This window comes from Pecten maximus, chromosome 8, assembly GCF_902652985.1.
Source record: "Pecten maximus chromosome 8, xPecMax1.1, whole genome shotgun sequence".
Taxonomy (NCBI): domain Eukaryota; kingdom Metazoa; phylum Mollusca; class Bivalvia; order Pectinida; family Pectinidae; genus Pecten; species Pecten maximus.
Window position 1 is genome coordinate 34,398,629 of NC_047022.1, and position 19,918 is coordinate 34,418,546.

Sequence of the window (19,918 nt, forward strand, 5' to 3'; positions counted from 1 at the left end):
TCAGCAGTTAATATACACGAATGTGAAAGAAATACTGACATTCGGAATATGCCCTTGAATATAAAATCAACTGGTGGCATGTTAGCACCGTAAATTGTGGAAGACGTCCGGCGTTCTATCTAGAAAGGGGAAAATGCTTGTGTTATTTGTCAATATTTGCTGAAACAACACCTACATAATGTACCTATTGTTTAAAAAATGTTGGCGGTCAGAGAACACCCCAAAAATTTGCTGTGCCAGAGTATCCCGGATCACTAATAATGGCGTTGTTAATGTATATAGAGGTTACGCAGTGAGTGGGTGTTGTTTATTGCATTTCTTTTACTGTCCGTTTTTTTTTTCTTCTTCTTTTTTGAGAAATAACTAACGAGAGTGAAAGAAATACCATAAAAACAACCAAGCTATTTCGGGAATGATTTGCTGCCGTGTGCTTTGTTTATGATATTTAGGGAGTAAGGATATGACATATAGTGAAATACCGCTGAATAATATGCTAAATTGACAATTTCAGGTATCTGTAGAAATGACAATAATTATTACAGATCACAACAAGACATTAAAAAGTTAATTATCTTCAAAGCATTAAATTGATAGAAATCTATATAAAAAAATATCAAAAAAATGTGCGAACTACAGGTATTTTATGTTATTTCCGCAGGAAGCGGCCTTAACGTATCAGCCAATCAAAACGCCATTGATCACGTGATTAAAAAATAGTCCCGGACTAACTTCACTGTGTCAACCAATCAAACGCATTTACACTTAATTCCACGTTTGGTATAAATTGTATGTTTACTTAACAATAGTAATGATTAATCGATTCCTTGAGAGTTGAATAACATCCAACTATTCTGGTAGACATGTGAAATCACTGTAATTTTTTGTTAGAGTTTTATATTCCAATTCAATCTACATGTATTTATTGCGAAACTTGAAATTCAGCCTATGCGTATAGTTATTTATGTCATTTACAAATCCAGACTAAGGCATTTATTAAAATGAAATCTATGATGATGACAACGAAACCACAAGTTATATTTCACACAAGAAAATTTAGTATTTCCAAGTGAGATAACTGATGTTGACCATTAACCTATCTATTATGGTTTATCAGCCTACTTTCCCATCGGAAAGGAACACATGAAGGTAGGGTTGCCCTATCAAGCAAGCCTAGTTCGTTTTTAAGTAGGAAATGTAATAGCGGACAGATAAGGAGGACCAAATCATAATGTAAAGGCACTGCCACAAACCTGTAATCTCTTTCAGTATCGTTTTGACGTCACCATCAATAAGTATAGATCTGTGCTTTGTTTTCGGTGTTTTAATTTGAGCTGCTTATGCGTTTAGCAATCATAGATTCAATAGATGAAGTCCATTTCTGACAGTGAATCCAATAGATTTAGTCCATTATGTCAATGACTATAATGCAGCATGCTCTTGTTTTACAAACTCTCTGGCATATATTCCATTTAAAGACAGATAGATTATCTCGATAATTCGGAATCTTCATTTAATCTACGAAGTGCAAATTACGGCGTGTTGAAGTCCACTAAAAGTGCGTTCCCAGAAGAATCGGGGATTTCATTCTGTCTTCTATTTAAGGGATGTTGAAGAGAAAATATAGATTTTGTGTCCCCATGCATCACTTCTTTCCTCCCTGCTCTGTCTTTCTGTGATATGTGAAGTAAGGACAAAACATAATAAAACCCCAGTCCAATAGTAGGGCGTCGCTCACTCGTCACATCTCGGCCGATTCCGTAAATTTCCATTCGGCTAACCTCGGCCGATTCCGGAGTTAAGGAATCGGCCGAGATGTGACGAGTGCGAAAAGTTATCGGCCTTTGTTTGCAATATATGTCTTGTTATCGAAGTATCATTATTTTTACCGCCGGCAAAATACCGTCTAAAATGTAAACGATCTATCTATCAGTAGGTACTGTCACCACTGACTTTATTAGGGGACGGTACTTGTTCATTGAAAACTCTTCCTTTAGAATTCATGTTTGGTTTTTGATGTACATATGTGTCCTCCATTATCTATATCACATAGTCGGATATAAAAACTGTTTAGCAGACCAATGTGTTGTGTGTTTTTCAAGAACTGCCTCCCGCGAGATGTGGCTTAATCCCAAATGAAGTGGAATAAACTCTGCCAACAATGTGCGTTTAGTGGAAATGATGCTGCAGGTGACTAGTCGCCGATTGCCTACCCCACTGTGTTCGAATGACCGTTGAATATACCAAACATCCATTAAATTACCCAAAATAATTATCACTCATGACAGAGGTAGTAACATCCACAAAGGGAATTTTTTGAAGAAAATATGCTCTACAATGCTAATATACATGTATAGTAAGACGAAACTTAATTAAGGTCCATATTTAATGTACATCTACATAATGTAAAAATTCACAAAATAGTTTGCCGGAAAAGCGTAAGTTCAGTCAATCACCAATAAAAAGAAAAAGAAAAGTACCATAACATCAGCACATTAGACAGACTCAATCGTGAAGGTGATATCAGATATATGAACATATCTACCTGTCACAAAGACCATTGTGGAGTTCCATCAGGAGCATGCCCATCACCTGTCTGTGTGCCCATCACCTGTCTGTGTGTCTATCGCCTGTCTGTGTGCCCATCGCCTGTCTGTGTGTCCATCGCCTGTCTGTGTATCTATCACCTGCCGGTGGGCCCATCACCTGTCTGTGTGTCTATCACCTGTCGGTGTGCCCATCACCTGTCTGTGTGCCCATCACCTATCTGTGTGTCTATCACCTGTCGGTGTGCCCATCACCTGTCTGTGTGCCAATCACCTGTCTGTGTGTCTATCGCCTGTCTGTGTGTCCATCGCCTGTCTGTGTATCTATCACCTGTCGGTGTGCCCATCACCTGTCTGTGTGTCTATCACCTGTCGGTGTGCCCATCACCTGTCTGTGTGCCCATCACCTGTCTGTGTGCCCACCACATGTCTGTGTGCTCACCACCTGCCTGTGTGCCCATCGCCTGTCTGTGTACCCATCACCTGTCTGTGTGCCCATCGCCTGTCTGTGTGTCTATCGCCTGTCTGTGTGCCCATCACTTGTCTGTGTGCCCATCACCTGTCTGTGTGTCTATCGCCTGTTTGTGTGTCTATCGCCTGTCTGTGTGTCTATCGCCTGTCTGTGTGTCTATCACCTGTCTGTGTGTCTATCGCCTGTCCGTGTGTCCATCACCTGTCGGTGTACCTGTCTGTGTGCCCATCACCTGTCTGTGTGCCTATCTGTGTGTCTATCGCCTGTCTGTGTTTCTATCGCCTGTCTGTGTGTCTATCGCCTGTCTGTGTGTCTATCGCTTGTATGTTTGTCTATCGCCTGTCTGTGTGCCCATCGCCTGTCTGTGTGTCCATCGCCTCTCTGTGTGTCCATCGCCTGTCTTTGTGTCCATCGCCTGTCTGTGTGTCCATCATCTCTCTGTGTATCCATCACCTGTCTGTGTGCCCATCACCTGTCCGTGTGACCATCACCTGTCCGTGTGCCCATCACCTGTCCGTGTGCCCATCACCTGTCTGTGTGCCCACCACCTGTCTGTGTGCCCATCACCTGTCTGTGTGCCGATAACCTGTCTGTGTGCCCATCACCTGTCTGTGTGCCCATCGCCTGTCTGTGTGTCCATCACCTGTCTGTGTGCCCATCACCTGTCTGTGTGCCCATCGCCTGTCTGTGTGCCTATCACCTGCATGTCTGTGTGCCCATCGCCTGTCTGTATGCCTATCACCTGTCTGTGTGCCAATAACCTGTCTGTATGCCTATCACCTGTCTGTGTGCCCACCACCTGTCTGTGTGTCTATCGCCTGTCTGTGTGCCCATCACCTGTCTGTGTACCCATCACCTGTCTGTGTACCCATCACCTGTCTGTGTACCCATCACATGTCTGTGTACTCATCACCTGTCTGTGTACTCATCACCTGTCTGTGTGCCCATCACCTGTCTGTGTGCCCATCACCTGTCTGTGTGTCTATCGCCTGTCTTTGTGTCCATCGCCTGGCTGTGTGTCTATCGCCTGTCTGTGTACCCATCACCTGTCTGTGTGTCTATCACCTGTCTGTGTGCCCATCACCTGTCTGTGTACCCATCACCTGTCTGTGTGTCTATCGCCTGTCTGTGTGCTCATCACCTGTCTGTGTACCCATGACCTGTCTGTGTGCCCATGACCTGTCTGTGTGCCCCTCGCCTGTCTGTGTGCCCATCGCCTGTCTGTGTACCCATCACCTGTCTGTGTGCTCATCACTTGTCTGTGTGTGCGGGGGTTTTATGTGACTAAGTAAACTAGAACACATGTCCTGAAGCTGTCCTCTGACCAGTGGTATTGTAACATTGTTCATCAGCCATCGACGAGTTATCAAAATCGATTGTATTTGTTCCACTCACTGCATTGCGAAGACTTTCCAACAGTTGAGTGAGCTTATATCCCGATAGGTGTGGCCGGCAGCATCGCACACCTAGTGGCACAAAGGTGCAGTTTGCAATGAAAAACGTATATTTTGCCTCTGCTGGTATTTTTATTATATTTTACCTGTGTGTCTGCAAATCACACAGCATGCATTTGTCCTTTCTACACTTTTGAAGCATTATAGTACATGTTTGATTACCGTTAGTGGACGCAATCTGGTGATTGTATCCTGTAATCCAACTGGTATACGGTTTCTTACATTTTAGGCAACTGGTGTTTGTTTTTATGTGCGTCCAAGAAAACTTTTCCAAGAAGTCTTCCTGGAAACTTATTTTTTCTTCATTGCCTTTTCTGATACGGCATCAACATTGATTTTGTCGTTGTCAACAGACTATGAAGGCCTTGCTTTTATATATATTATTATGTAATCGATTCCTTGTGATATCAATTAAAGTTGACAAATAAACTCAGTATTTCACACTATCTATACATATACATATATTTCTATAGTCGACGTGATAGTTTATATCATTTTGACCGATACATAGTAAATCGTTTGTTTTACTTTTCTTATCGCAATGAATATTTTCTTTCTCAACTTTTTATCCGTTATCTTTAATTAACCATATCCAATTAATGTACTATTATCTTATTTTTGTTATATATTTCAAATATGACGAGAACAATTATTTAGATTATTGTTTAAATAACATTAAATTATTGTTTAAACAGCATTTTTGTTAACGACATTTTGGTTATTGGAACTCCAAACCTTCGGGTTGCTATGCGGCGTTTTTTTAAAGGCCGGGTTGAACTAGAGGAGCTTAAAAATATTTTATTTGTCAGTATAGTTGTTTTTTGGTCAACTACTTTTTATTTTCATTTTGATAACATCGCATTTGAGGACCACTTTTTAGGAGTACGATTTAAGTTTTCTTTTTGTACATGTACATAGTATTCAACACTTTCACAGCTAATTGATTGGAAACTATCATCCCGAGGTATACGTAGGGGGAAGCCTGGTGAACGAGGTCGCTATAGCACTGAAACCATTGTTTTATCACTTGGTGATGTTGATTTGCTTTCATATAACGACAGAGGTCATCCCTACAGCAACAGCGACATAAGGTTAACAACATGAAAAAAGAAATTTTTAAATTAAATATGCACGTATACTATTTTACAAAAATGTTCCAGGTATAATTGAAGAGTTTTCCATTTCTGATCCGAAAGCTTACTGGAAGCTTAATAAACGAATAATAAAATCAACTGGTACTTCACAACCTGTTGCTACTCTTGTTGATCCTCTCAATTCTAACATTGTTAGATTCTAACACTGGAATACCTATTATTGAACCGAAGACTGGCAAAACGTTTATTCTATACAAGTGGATAATAATGAAATCCGAGACATATTGCATATACTGAAGCTTGGTAAGGCCTCCGATAAAGATGGAATCAGTCATCATATGTTAAAGCCACATACAATTTTATTTACCTGTTCCTTGTTTAGCCTTTGTATATTTACGATATTAACGGATCTTAAGAACACGATAGAGAAGTATTATAGTTGACTGTTGTAGAGCTGTAATTATGATCATGAAGGGATAAAACACACAACACATGTGGAGGTGTGAAAGTCTTCAATGGGTGTGTGTCTTGTCCTCAATGCATTTTTATTATTGTGTAAAAATCTTTCAAAAATAATATAAATATGAAATAAATATATGTATTGATTGTAGTTATTGCATATAGGATATTCACATATTGTTCAGGTTACTGTTAAATCCATTCCTGTTTTATAAAAGTCAATGTCCATTACACAAAATCGACATTTTTTTTATTAATGTCCATCAGCTAGCTATCGTTACATGGCGACATCGGAGACGTCAACAGAACGTGGTTGTCTGTCCCGGAGAGGTTTGTAGACAGCGACGGCCACCAACACATACAGGACGAACAGACAGAGGGACACGGAGACAGTCAGGCCTGAGGAGGAAGAGTAGCACTTGTCAGCTGATGAAAAAGGCAACACAGAAAAGACAAGCAGCAAGGATTTAAAATGTACATGTTATATAGAGCTCTTATACTATTATTAACTCTGATGGGAGTAACATTTTATTGAAATGGTGTGCAATTGTGTGGCTATATACACAGTGAACAAGATATTATGGGAAACATTTAAATTGTGCATACACTGTGTACCACTGTATTTTTCTTGACATTTGCTATTTATCTAAATAGATGCCTAGTGCGAGGCCCACTGTTACGAGTCTCATTGCTTTATAGACATAAAATCAAAGTCTGTGCTTTATCATACCTACAGTATACCAGAGACTTGTGATATACAAGTCTCTGAGTATACTGTACATGAACGTGTCGTGTGGGGAAATAAATACTCTGTACAGTATATAAAAACCATGATGTAGTAACAGCAACGCTCTTTATCCCTTTTTTCTATTCTATACTTATAACTTCAGCAAGAATAAAAACTATACCAATCTTCTGGTGTTTTAGGACATCAAACGAATTCCCAACTTCCATCTTCTCAAGTTAAAAGCTCTATAAGTCCACGATCAGATTGTACCTACCGCCACGCCCACCTTTTAAAATATAATATCGACCAATCAGAATCGAGATCTTTATTTTCTGCAAATCTGAAACATGGCTGACCCAAACAAAAAGTGAGCAGCTGCAGGTTACTCATGGTTAAATACTTGCAAAATTTATATAGCTTGATTAGTGCCTATCTTATCAAACAGTACATATATACTTTTTGGATTTATAGAAATGTGTATGATCAGCCTGAGATAATAATAATCACCAGAAATGCCCTGTATCTGACGGGCTGATCGCTGTTCGTAGGCCTAACGTTTCATGTGGGTTATCCGTTTGTAATTTTGACAAAGTGCGTAACACGTGTCGTGGCTATAGATTCCGTGCATAAGTGTGGTCTCAAATTCAAGTATTCTAACATTAGATCTCGATTCCACGGAGCTCGACTCGGCGTTTGCATATCGGCGCTGATTGACGTTGACTGATCATGTGGTTTTACTTTAGGTTTCAAAATTAGCTTACCTGTTTGCCCGAGTTTCCTCTGGCCTAGCTGTGATAACGTAGCTCTGGACGACGGACGGACAATTTCTGACAGATGGTCGTCGTCAGAGCTACGATTCCCTTCCTTTGGCGATAGTGTTGCAAAACAATGAACCTCGAAAATGCTGCAAAAATCGGATGTCGTCTAACTTTGGAGTAATATTTATAGTATAACTAAACATTTATAATGCAATTTTAGCAATGTATTAGTCTACCGTACACGTCACATCTGGAAATCTTTAATTCACACATTATAATATTACACTACTCGAAGTTGTCTCCGTAATCCGCCATGATACTTCATCGAGAACTCTCGCGAGGATGCTGATCCAAATAAGGTATACTGTACATGCATGACCCTATATGGATAAAGCTACAAAAAAAAAAATGTACTACGATTGAAAAAAAAAAACGTTATCAGAGATATTTAACCATTTTTTGTAAGGGTTGTGAAGAAAGTGCATCTTACTTGGTGTAGGTATTCAATTTCGGAATGTTTGACATTGCTCACCGAGGTATATAACTCCAATTCTGTTTATGTATTGAAATCCCATGGGAAATCTCATTAGCATCAATTGCTCCATTGCGCACTTATTAGGGTGATTAGGCCAACCGCAACCTAAATAGTTAGCAATATGGCGTCGAGTCAATAGTGAAATTTTGACCAGCGTAAAGACGGAAGAAATATACCTCCGATTTTGGACTAAATAGGTGCTTTGGGCTAAATAAGCATCTCCTTTACCCATATATGTAATGTAGGTGTTATGTCACGCTCCATTTCATTGTGTTTGCACTAAAATCTTTGTGACACCAAATGGTGTCGGGAGAATTCCACGTTTTCATTTAGTAGTGCACTCTAGCCCTACACCAGACATGGTGTCAAGGCCAGACAAGACTCCTGCTAATCTTTACAGTGTACACCTAAACATGCTTTGTACTAGTATCACCATAACGGCGTCTCCACCACTGACCAGCGCGGTCAAATAAAAGAGATCAACAGTATTTTTTTTATTCAAAGTCATTGTGTTTTCACATTTCAAGCAAAGTCATCAGCTCTATACAGTTATTCTTGCAACTGTAAACAAAAATTAGCATATTAAAAAATATCACAGAATTTTGACTCTTTCCTTTTCGTATTTGCACTGCAGTGAAAACAAAGCTATGGATGATCTGAGAGGATGGTAATACATAAGCAGGGTATGGAAATGTATTCAATATCAATTTCTACCTTTTGTAAAAGGCAAGAAATACATATTTAATGTACACTGTAAAGACCAGACTGGGAGTCTAGACTCAGACATCCGAGTTTGAGACAGGTACTGTTGTTAATGTTAGGACTAATAACTGACCACATGGGACAGTGCTGTAAAGATTCTGATCATTTGTTAAACTCTACTACTTTTAATATAGTCTTTTACCATGAACACACACACAAGGTGTTCCAATACCACCTATTGTGTGTATCTTTAGTTCAGGACAGTTAAACTATATGCATGGTTATTAGAAAACATGTAACAACTGCAGAAGGACTTTGACCCAAAGCTAGATCTAAACTGGGGTTCTAACCTAAACCATTTAAAATGTACATAGTCACTTGCATTTGGACGGCCCCAGATGCACCTATGAGTTAATAAACAGGGGATTTATGAATACAAAAATAATTGTAACTACATGTACTTGTAATTAGAGAGTGATTTTTTTAAGTCTCCTATGTATTTTCGTGTGTCAATATAAGTAGAAATCATCTTACTTGATAATCAACACAAAAGTATTTGGAATTAGTGCTGTTACAGATAAAAAAACTTAACTTTTTTTCTCATTTCAGGTATGGTTTGTTCCTTCCAAAGAGCAAAAAGTCAGCAGTGAAGACTACAAATGTTTTTGATGATGACAGTGATGATGTATGTTTTTAATTTCTTTTAAGCTGGTATTATGCCTATTTAAGGATGTACATGAAAGCCTTGGATTTCCCTTTTAACTTGTGTCACTGAGGATCTCCTTGCATATGAATAGTTATCTATTTTTCCCTGATTAGTTTACATTCACAATACCAAAATTTGTAATAAAATTGAATTGCATGAAATCTAGAATGATATGTTCCAAAAACCATGTCTGATTGTTAACATATGCCCACTTGTCACTTTGTTTTAGGACTTACCAGGAATGGCTAAGGTCAATGCCACAATCAACAAAGAAGCCCACAAGTCCAAGGTTAAGAGACAGGTACTTTTGAACACAACAATCCAACATATACAGTCTAAATTATACCACTCAAGTCACATGACTCTGCAGATGACATAGATTTTAACAGTGTTTATTACTTAAACTCTTTACAATATTGATGTAAATTACTTTGCTAGCTATATTGCTAACAGCATATTCACTGCTTCTGATAGAAATTAGAATAGAATAGAACAGTACCAAGAAAGTTTTCTAATGAAAAAATAAAGTGTCCTAATAATGATTGCTTATAAGACCAAACGTTACATACAAATGTAGATGAAGGCATGTTTCTTTGAGATGTGATAAATATGTTAAATATGGATGATGAAATTAGAGTCTCACACTTTTGGTGGGTGTTAATAACATTAATAGAGTAACTTTTGGTATTGTATGAACAACAACTTACTCTTGTTTTTATTCAGTCATAATTACCGTTTGTCATAGATGTAGCATCTTTGATAACTATACTTAAGTACAGAGGAGCCCACTTATTTGCATATCGGTTATTTGAATATCCCGCTTATTTGCATAAAATTCTCAGGTCCCGATTTTTTTCTTCTTTATCTTTGTATTTTAATCCCGTGTATTTGCATCGACTAAAACACCGACTCCCGCTTATATGCATATAAAAATTCCAAAAAAATCGAAAAAATTTAATTGATTTTAGGGTATTTTTGTGATTTTCCCGTAATAAAAGTTTTATGAAAAGTGTTTTTAACTTACATATTGATTCGACACGATTTACAACGTTATCTAATCATTGGTTCCCACTTCGTCAAAACAGGTTATGTTCGATGCATCGATATCGACATTTAGTTATTATCCAGACCATATCAGTAGCATTGTGAAGAAGAATTACTGAATAAAATATTGATATGTCTCATCTTTTGATGAGATTTGTTTATTTATTATGGCATCGATCCAAACCTGTGTTCTGTGCACTTGAACACTCGCTGAGGCAGGTTGCGATCGCCATGATTGTTTACTAGGCGCGTTGCATTGTGGGGGCATATGTGTAAGGAACGACAACTCTTTGTGTGTGTGCGCCATTTTCCAAAACAAACCCAAACGACAATGCACATCTCACGGTTATTTAAGACAGTCTATTGCTTAAGCAGTTCATCATCTATGATCAAACAACTAATATACTCATAGCAGGAACAAAACGCATCTCGAGACGATAATGAATGTTAATTGAAACGATCACATTGTACATCGTAGTGCCAACCCACGCGTGTATGACCGATTTTGGACCCACAGACTCGGAGTGACAAGTAGTAAACGATGAAGTACAAATGTATATGCAAATATTTGTACATTTACAAAGAATAACAAACCATTTATTTCGTATTTACTCTTATATTTTAAATAATGTTTTTTTTAAATATGTTTTTAATGCAAATAACGTAAACAATCATATAGCGCCCGTTTTGAGTACCTACCTGACGATCTACATAGTGTATAAGAGGGGCCAAAACCCAACTCCGCCTATACGAATACTCCGGTTATTTGCATATTTTGTCATGGAAAAAGGGCTATGCAAATAAGTGGGTTGCTCTGTATATCTAATGAATAAATTTATTGTACTGATTATCTCCCTTTACCTGTGTCTTTCATGACACAACGGCTATAAATATTCAAACACATTTATTATGTAAGTTACGTTAAACCTCCGGTTAGTTCGAACACGAACACGCGAATAGTTCGAACACACATTTTTCTCTAGAAAAACAATAATTTTTTTAACTAGTAATAGTTCGAACTCTGGTTGTTTATAACTGACACTATTTCGGATAGTTTGAACTTGTCAAATGAAGAACATAAAGCAAGATTTTTTTCGGCAAACTCCATTGAAAGCTCGCGACGACCCGGCCCCGACGACCGGTCCAAATAAAATGCCAAGACTTAAATTTGATCAACAGGCACGTTTAGGTTATTAGATTGTATGCATGATCATTGGAGTTCGTCTGTGATTTGATATATGTCACATATTTTAGCGTTAATTCAGTTTTGAGGTAGCTGATTGCAAATTTAGGCCCCGACAATGTATAAATAACATGCGGTATTTGTATTCGCGCTGTACGACAAACTAAGAAGTCATCCATGTATACAGTGTTAACTTAGCATTTTGATTCTTTATTGTGACTGGACATCACTTAATTATTGCCAATCAAGGTATCACCTGAAAACCTGCGACCTCTCGCTTGGTAAGCAGGCCACAGGTATAATACAATACAAATGTTTAACTTTTGTGTCACAAATGAAACATGTACTGTTTTGGGGCCTATAGCCTAGACGCATTGCCGGAGTGGCTTCGCGCAAAAAAACATCGCAAAATGAAGAATGTTTAACAATCAATTGACATTGAATTAAATAGAATACTCTCTCATTTTACTAATTTATAAATGTGCCATTGTTCATGCCGTCATTGTTACGTATCAGATTTACGAACGATGTGTTTGTGTCTAATGATTTTACTCTGCCGAGTTTTTTGCCGATATCGACTCTGATAGTTCCAACTCGCGCTTATTTTCCGAAGAATAATTTTGAATAATTCGAACAGGTTCATCAATATTTATTTAATTTTGTTCGAACTAACCAGAGATTTACCGTATATATACATGTATTTTACTTGCATGTTTGAATGTATCCATTACCTAAAATATGTATCCATATACTTTAAGATCCTATTAGAAGGGTTTGTTTAAACTGTGATCTTTTTCAGACCCAGATAGCGATTGATCAGGCTTTAGAACAAGACCCAAATATCTACGAGTATGACAAGATCTATGATGTGATGAGCAACACAAAAGCTGAAAAGGAAGAGGCAGCCAAGGCCAAAAAGGATAACAAGGTCAGGGTCAATCAGATAACAAGGTCAGGGTCAGTCAGATAACAAGATCCAATCAGATAACAAGGTCAGGGTCAATCAGATAACAAGGTCAGGGTCAATCAGATAACAAGGTCAGGGTCAATCAGATAACAAGGTCAGGGTCAATCAGATAAAAAGGTCAGGGTCAATCATCACAGTCATGATTACAGTCATTAAAAGAACTGAAATGATGTTTACTAAGAGTTTTCCATTTTTGTAAAGGCAAGCAACATTAATTTTGCAATCTTGTTAATGTAGCCTAATTTTTTCAGCCGAGGTATATTGGTAACTTAATGAAAGCAGCAGAAAAACGCAAGCTTGAACAGGAAAAGGTTCAGGAGAAGAAGATACAGAAGGAGCGTGAGACAGAAGGAGAGGAATTTAAAGATAGAGAAGTATTTGTAACGGGAAAATACAAAGAAAAGCTGCAAGAAATGGAGAGGGAGGCTGAAAGGGAGAGGAGGGAAGCTGCAATGGAGGGTGAGTATACTTTACAAATATAATCATTTCATTTGTGGCCAGTACTCGGCTATTATCTTCAAAATTAGCAATAACAGCTGTGTAGGCTTGTGATACATGTTTGCAGGCAAGGATTGCAAATAGTGTAAGACTATCACTAAGAAAAGATATACATCTGTGTATATAGGATATAGATCAATATTAAATGATGCAGTACATAAACACAGAACTTAAAATGCTTTCAATATCTTAATCTGTACTTTATAATCCAATTCTTAAAACTAGCAATGTTTTCAGATATTTTTTTTTTCAAATATAGGCAAAGAAAGCAATCTTTAAAGACAAACTTTGTCTGTTTTGATTGATAGACCTATACTTAAATATTATGCAAAAAGTGCAAATTTTTGTATGTTGAAAATTGGTAATCATGACAGTGAAAACAAAACAATGTAAAGTATTTTTAAAATTCACCCTGGGAGTCGTTTCTTTGAAAACTGGACATATATTATTCATGTGAAGATCATAGATTCTTTGATTTCAACTATATTATGACTACCTGTTAGTTTTTGAAGAGGAGTATACATGTAGCTCCTTTGTCCACACTGCATATGTAAATTCCTGAAATGCTTGAATTGGTTCAAAAAGCTCTTTGTGGGGTCCAAACTTGAAACTGATACATTGTCATTTGTGTGAAAACTTGAAACTTTTGAGGAATTGTTCCAAATGTATGTAGAGAGTTTGTTTTTCGAAAAATGAAATACTATCAACCTAAACCTTCAGAGGGGGATATTCATTGGTGTCAACAACAACAAAAAACAACACTGTAATTTTATATTTCAATCTGCAATATTGAATTGTTCTAATCTTTTTATTTCTTTCTATTTTCAGAACTGCTGGATGTGAAGAAACAGAAGGACATGAGTGGATTTTACCGTTACTTACTGAATGAAAAAACAGGAGAAAGTATCCACAATGGGGAACAGTCAGCTATACAGTATGTAATTAACAGATCTCAAAATAGTATTAATGTCTTCACCAGCAAAACATCTCAATAGATTTTAAATCAAAGGTTATAGTTTTATTTGTTACCTAATCCATTACATTCCTGTGATATATTTCAGAGTGAAGACAGAACCTTTAACTGAAGTAGATACAAGTCGAGTGAAAGAGGAGCCGGAATCATTTGACAAAAGGTAAGCCTGTCTAGAAGATTGCTGTTTAAAAGATACCTAAATATTTACATTTTGGTGGCTAAGCCACAATATAAACTAAGTAAAAAGATTTGCAGTCTATTTGAGCATAACTGACACCCAAAACGTGACATCAATCTATGCCGTGCATGAATATATTCACTCACCAGAACTACTTGTAACTAACGTAAACAATCATGGCTCTGTGAAAAAAAGCCTAGGACTACGTCGTTTTTATGTTAATTAAAAAGTATCAAAAAGAAATTTTATACAATGTTGTTACACAAATAATAAAAAGACTGTGTTTTATTTTGTATTATATCGATGCACTCTTTTGTTTGCCAATCTGCACGAGACAAATGAATTTTGAAAAAATAAGCTGTTCTATTTGTCGAACCCATTGACGAAGTCGCTGAATATTGGCATTTTTTATGCTAACTCAACTTAAATTTTCAAAAATAACAAAAATATGTCGAGAATGTAAATATTAGCAATAAACTGGCTTTTTATATGCCCGACGAAAGACGGGACATTATGTTATCATGTTGGCGGGCGGGCATATATGGTGTCCTGACCATAACTCAAATACTACTCGACCCAGGCTCTCCATACTTGACACAAATATACATCTTGATGAGCTGGAGTGTTGCATACCAAAATCATGCCCCTTACCCCGGTATTTGCGGAGTGATTTTCCTTTGATGATTTTACTTGTCCAGACCATAACTCCAGTACTACTCGACCCAGGCTCTCCATACTTGACACAAATATACATATTGATGAGCCGGAGTGTTGCATACCAAAATCATGCCCCTTACCCCCTTATTTGTGGAGTTATTCCCCTTTGATGATTTTACTTCGGGCACATATGGTGTCCGGACCATATCTCCAGTACTGCTCAACCCAGGCTCTCCATACATGACACAAATATACATCTTGATGAGCCGGAGTGTCGCTTACCAAAATCATGCCCCTTACCCCCTAGTTTCAGCGATATAGATGCAAGAGCATTGCAAACAAACATGTCATATTGTGCTAGCGCACAATATGATGGTTGTTTGCAAAGCTCTGGCATCTATATCGACCATAGACACCAAATAAAGACAGTTTGATCCTTAATTAACCTCACAAACAAGATACCTCATTAACCTCACAATCAATTTCATTTACCATAGTTTCAGCATATCAAAATAATGTATAATGGAGCTTGTATATTTGTTTCATGTGAGAAGTAATTTATTATCAATTGAACACTTGAGTTAAGTTCCGGTTCAGAGACAGCCATATCCCTGGGCCCCTCACTGAGGTGTCATTAATCTAGTTTATGTTCTACACCTGATTTCAGTTTGGTAAGTCATCATGATCAGTCATCAGTGAAGGGTCAAAGATTACATTTAGGAAAGAAATTATATGTTATATGGGAGGGGAGGGGGGCGTCATGTAGGAGTATAACTATGGAAACCCTCACTAACTTTACTTTATTTGACAATGTTTTGTATGTTTTAATATTTTGTGGTGGTTTGACAGTATGAACTATTTGATTTCTACCAAAGCTACTTGTATGGAGTTTTACTTTCTCTCAGAATAATTAGATCATATAGGATTTGGAGCAATATGTATATAAACACCTAACAGCTGCACATTTTAGACAAAGCAAGTACACAAAGCCAAAGACTTGAACATAAGAGTAAGGGTTGTCTCCCCTCCATTGTAAATATTTATACTGTTAATTGAAGTGTGTTACCCATGTCTGACAGTCCCCTTTGGAATCAATGGCTTATCTTGAGGGCAGATTTCTTCCTATTTTACTTTGACTAATCTGTTGAGGGGAATGTGTCAAAGGTCACATTTGTTCTCTTTCTGCAAGAGACGCACGATGATCTGTCCCATTCTGAATCAATGTCATATTACTAGATTCCAACAGATTTGTTTCCTACATGAAACATTGAAAACTGATGTCATCAACATAGAATATTGGTGTCATCAACATTGAATAATGGTGTCATCAACATTGAATAATGGTGTCATCAAAATCGAAAACTGATGCCTATTGACAATGAAAACTGATGTCATCAACATTGAATAATTATGTCAGCAACTTTGAAAACTGATGTCATCAACATTGAATTATTATACCCCCGCAACGAAGTTAGGGGGGTATACTAGTACTGGAATCAGGTTGTCCGTCTGTCTGTAGACACAATGATTACCGGCTACTCCTCCTAAACTACTGATCCTTATATATTGTAGATGTGCGTAATCTATATCACGTCAAAATTTTTTGGTTACCATGGTAACCAGGGCACAAAACTTTTTTGGGCGAGTTTGTAGATGCAACGATGTACCGGCTACTCCTCCTAAACTACTTATCCGATTTCAACGAAACTTCATGACAATAACCCTTATACATTGTAGATGTGCGTAATCTATATAACATCGTTATTGTTTGGTTACCATGGTAACCAGGGCACAAAACTTAGTTTTTTGGTCTACTCTTATGGTTACCATGGTAACCAGGGCACAGAACTTAATTTTTTCATGACAATAATCCTTATACATTGTAGGTGTGCGTAATCTATATCATGTTGTAATTTTTTGGTTACCATGGTAACCAGGGCACAAAACTTAGTTTTTTGGGCGAGTTTGATGCAGCGATGTACCAGTTACTTCTCCTAAACTACTTATCTGATTTCAACGAAACTTCATGACAATAATCCTTATACATTGTAGATGTGCGTAATCTATATCACGTCGTAATTTTTTGAATAAATCCCATTCACACTTTACCTTTCTCATAACCTTTTTAATTTTTTCTTTGTTATAAATTGATCAATTGAAAAGATTTTCTCATGTGAAATCATTTCATAATGTCATGTACAACAATTTATTCATAATATAGATAAAATAAGAATTAGGGTAACCAAGAAAACTGAATACGACTAATTGAGATTTAACTGTATATCTCGTTTATTGTATAAATGAACACATAGTAACGATGGGGGTTGCAGGAGCGGGGGGTATGATTTGGCCCTCTGGACGACAGTTCTAGTTATGTCAACATTGAATAATGATATCATCGACATTGAATAATGATATCATCGACATTGAATAATCATGTCATCGACATTGAAAACAGATGCCATTGACATTCAAAACTGTTGTTATTGATATTGAATACTGATGTCATCAACATTGAAGTATTATGTCATTGATATTAAATACTGATGTCATCAACATTGAAAAATACTGTCCTGGATATTGAATAATATTGTTTATTGAATACTGCTGTCCAGGAATATGTATAGATACATGTTTCCCAGATGGTCTAGAAAGAGCATACACAATTAGTAGACTAATAAAGGTTAGATCAAAATGATATCATATCAGCCAAAATATTTTTTATTGAAGCTGTATTGCCCATAACTTACCAAGTGTGTCAAGAGAAAAGGATATTTGTATTAGTTGTCACTGTTTTGTCATAATTTGATTATGTTTTTCAGTGTGACAACAAATAGAGTCAAGCATAATTCATCCTCTGATGAATCTACTTCCTCATCCGACTCTGACCAACCAGTTATAAAGGATTCCAAGCCAGTGGACAGGAATAAAAAATCCAGGTCACCAGAAAGGAGAAAAAGATCAAGGTCTCGAGAAAGAAGGTCAAAGTCACCAAACAGGAGGATTAGGTCAAGGTCTAGAGACAGGAGAAGGTCAAGGTCACCTGATGTATCACGTGGAGAAAAAAATAAGAAACGCAGTAATGATAGTGATAGTAAGCACAGACACTCACATAGGTCAAGGTCAAGGTCAAAGGACCGTTATTCTGATAAACATTTACACAAAGACAAGAAACATCGTTCATCGTCAAGAGATAGAAGTAGCAAATTATCCAAACAGTCCACATCTAGTGATAGAAAAACTACAGACAAAGGGCCAAGATCAGCTGAAAGGTTTACAAAGGAACAGGTCGGAAAAGATGCCTTATTACCAAGTAAAAACACTCAAGAAAAGTCAAAGGAGATAGGGCGATCAGAAAAAGTTACAAGTGACTCTGAAACGAAAACAAAGTATGCTAAACATACTACTGACAAATCATTTAGTGATGCTAAAGCACGGTACCTAGCTAGACAGATAGCCTAAGTCAAGGCAAACTCAGCAATGGATGATACAACAGCTAAGTAGTTCATCATAAGTGTTAACTAGTGTAATATCACAGAAACACAGAGAGTTAACTAGTTATGGACACAACATGTGAAAACTACATCGTAGTTATGGACACAATAGGAGTTAACTCATTTTAAGACATCACAGGGGTTAACTACTACTATATACCACAGGGGTTAACAAGTTACAGACACCACAGGGGTTAACTACTAATATATACCACAGGGGTTAACAAGCTACAGACACCACAGGGGTTAACTACTAATATATACCACAGGGGTTAACTACTAATATATACCACAGGGGTTAACAAGTTACAGACACCACAGGGGTTAACAAGTTATAGACACCACAGGGGTTAACAAGTTACAGACATCACAGGGGTTAACTACTACTATATACCACAGGGGTTAACAAGCTACAGACACCACAGGGGTTAACTACTAATATATACCACAGGGGTTAACAAGTTACAGACACCACAGGGGTTAACTACTGATATATACCACAGGGGTTAACTACTAATATATACCACAGGGATTAACAAGTTACAGACACCACAGGGGTTAACTACTAATATATACTACAGAGGTTAACTAATAATATATACCACAGAGGTTAACAAGTTACAAACACCACAGGGGTTAACTACTGATATATACCACAGGGGTTAACTAATAATATATACCACAGGGATTAACAAGTTACAGACACCACAAGGGTAAACTACTAATATATACCACAGGGGTTAACTAATAATATATACCACAGGGGTTAACTAATAATATATACCACAAGGGTTAACTAATAATATATACCACAGGGGTTAACTACTAATATATACCACAAGGGTTAACTACTAATATATACCACAGGGGTTAATTTAATAATATATACCAAAGGGGTTAACAAGTTACAGACACCACAAGGGTTAACTACTAATATATACCACAGGGGTTAACAAGTTATAGACACCACAAGGGTTAATTAGTTATAGATACCACAGGGGTTAACTACTAATATAAACCACAGGGGTTAACTACTAATGTATACCACAGGGGTTAACAAGTTACAGACACCACAGGGGTTAACTACTACTATATACCACAGGGGTTAACAAGTTACAGACACCACAGGGGTTAACTACTAATATATACCACAGGGGTTAACAAGTTACAGACACCACAGGGGTTAACTACTAATATAAACCACTGGGGTTAACAAGCTACAGACACCACAGGGGTTAACTACTAATATATACCACAGGGGTTAACAAGTTACAGACACCACAGGGGTTAACAAGTTATAGACACCACAGGGGTTAACAAGTTACAGACATCACAGGGGTTAACTACTACTATATACCACAGGGGTTAACAAGCTACAGACACCACAGGGGTTAACTACTAATATATACCACAGGGGTTAACTAATAATATGTACCACAGGGGTTAACTAATAATATATACCACAGAGGTTAAC

General features: G+C 37.3%; 1 protein-coding gene and 1 long non-coding RNA gene across 2 annotated transcripts; one reads left to right on the forward strand and one right to left on the reverse strand.

The window, feature by feature from the left end:
• Positions 1 to 6,147: 6,147 nt before the first annotated feature.
• LOC117333288 lies at positions 6,148 to 7,041 on the reverse strand. The gene is made up of 2 exons (XR_004533870.1): positions 6,931 to 7,041; positions 6,148 to 6,421 (listed from the first exon to the last, which is right to left on the reverse strand). It is a non-coding gene; the product is annotated as an uncharacterized LOC117333288 (long non-coding RNA).
• Positions 7,042 to 7,073: 32 nt separating this feature from the next.
• LOC117333289 (nuclear speckle splicing regulatory protein 1-like) lies at positions 7,074 to 18,522 on the forward strand. Its single transcript, XM_033892521.1, has 8 exons — positions 7,074 to 7,116; positions 9,354 to 9,429; positions 9,680 to 9,751; positions 12,477 to 12,605; positions 12,896 to 13,103; positions 13,971 to 14,076; positions 14,204 to 14,275; positions 17,773 to 18,522. The coding sequence occupies exons 1-8, from the start codon at positions 7,097 to 7,099 to the stop codon at positions 18,410 to 18,412; spliced, it is 1,323 nt and encodes a 440-aa protein (XP_033748412.1). The 5' UTR covers positions 7,074 to 7,096; the 3' UTR covers positions 18,413 to 18,522.
• The last annotated feature ends 1,396 nt before the right edge of the window (positions 18,523 to 19,918 follow it).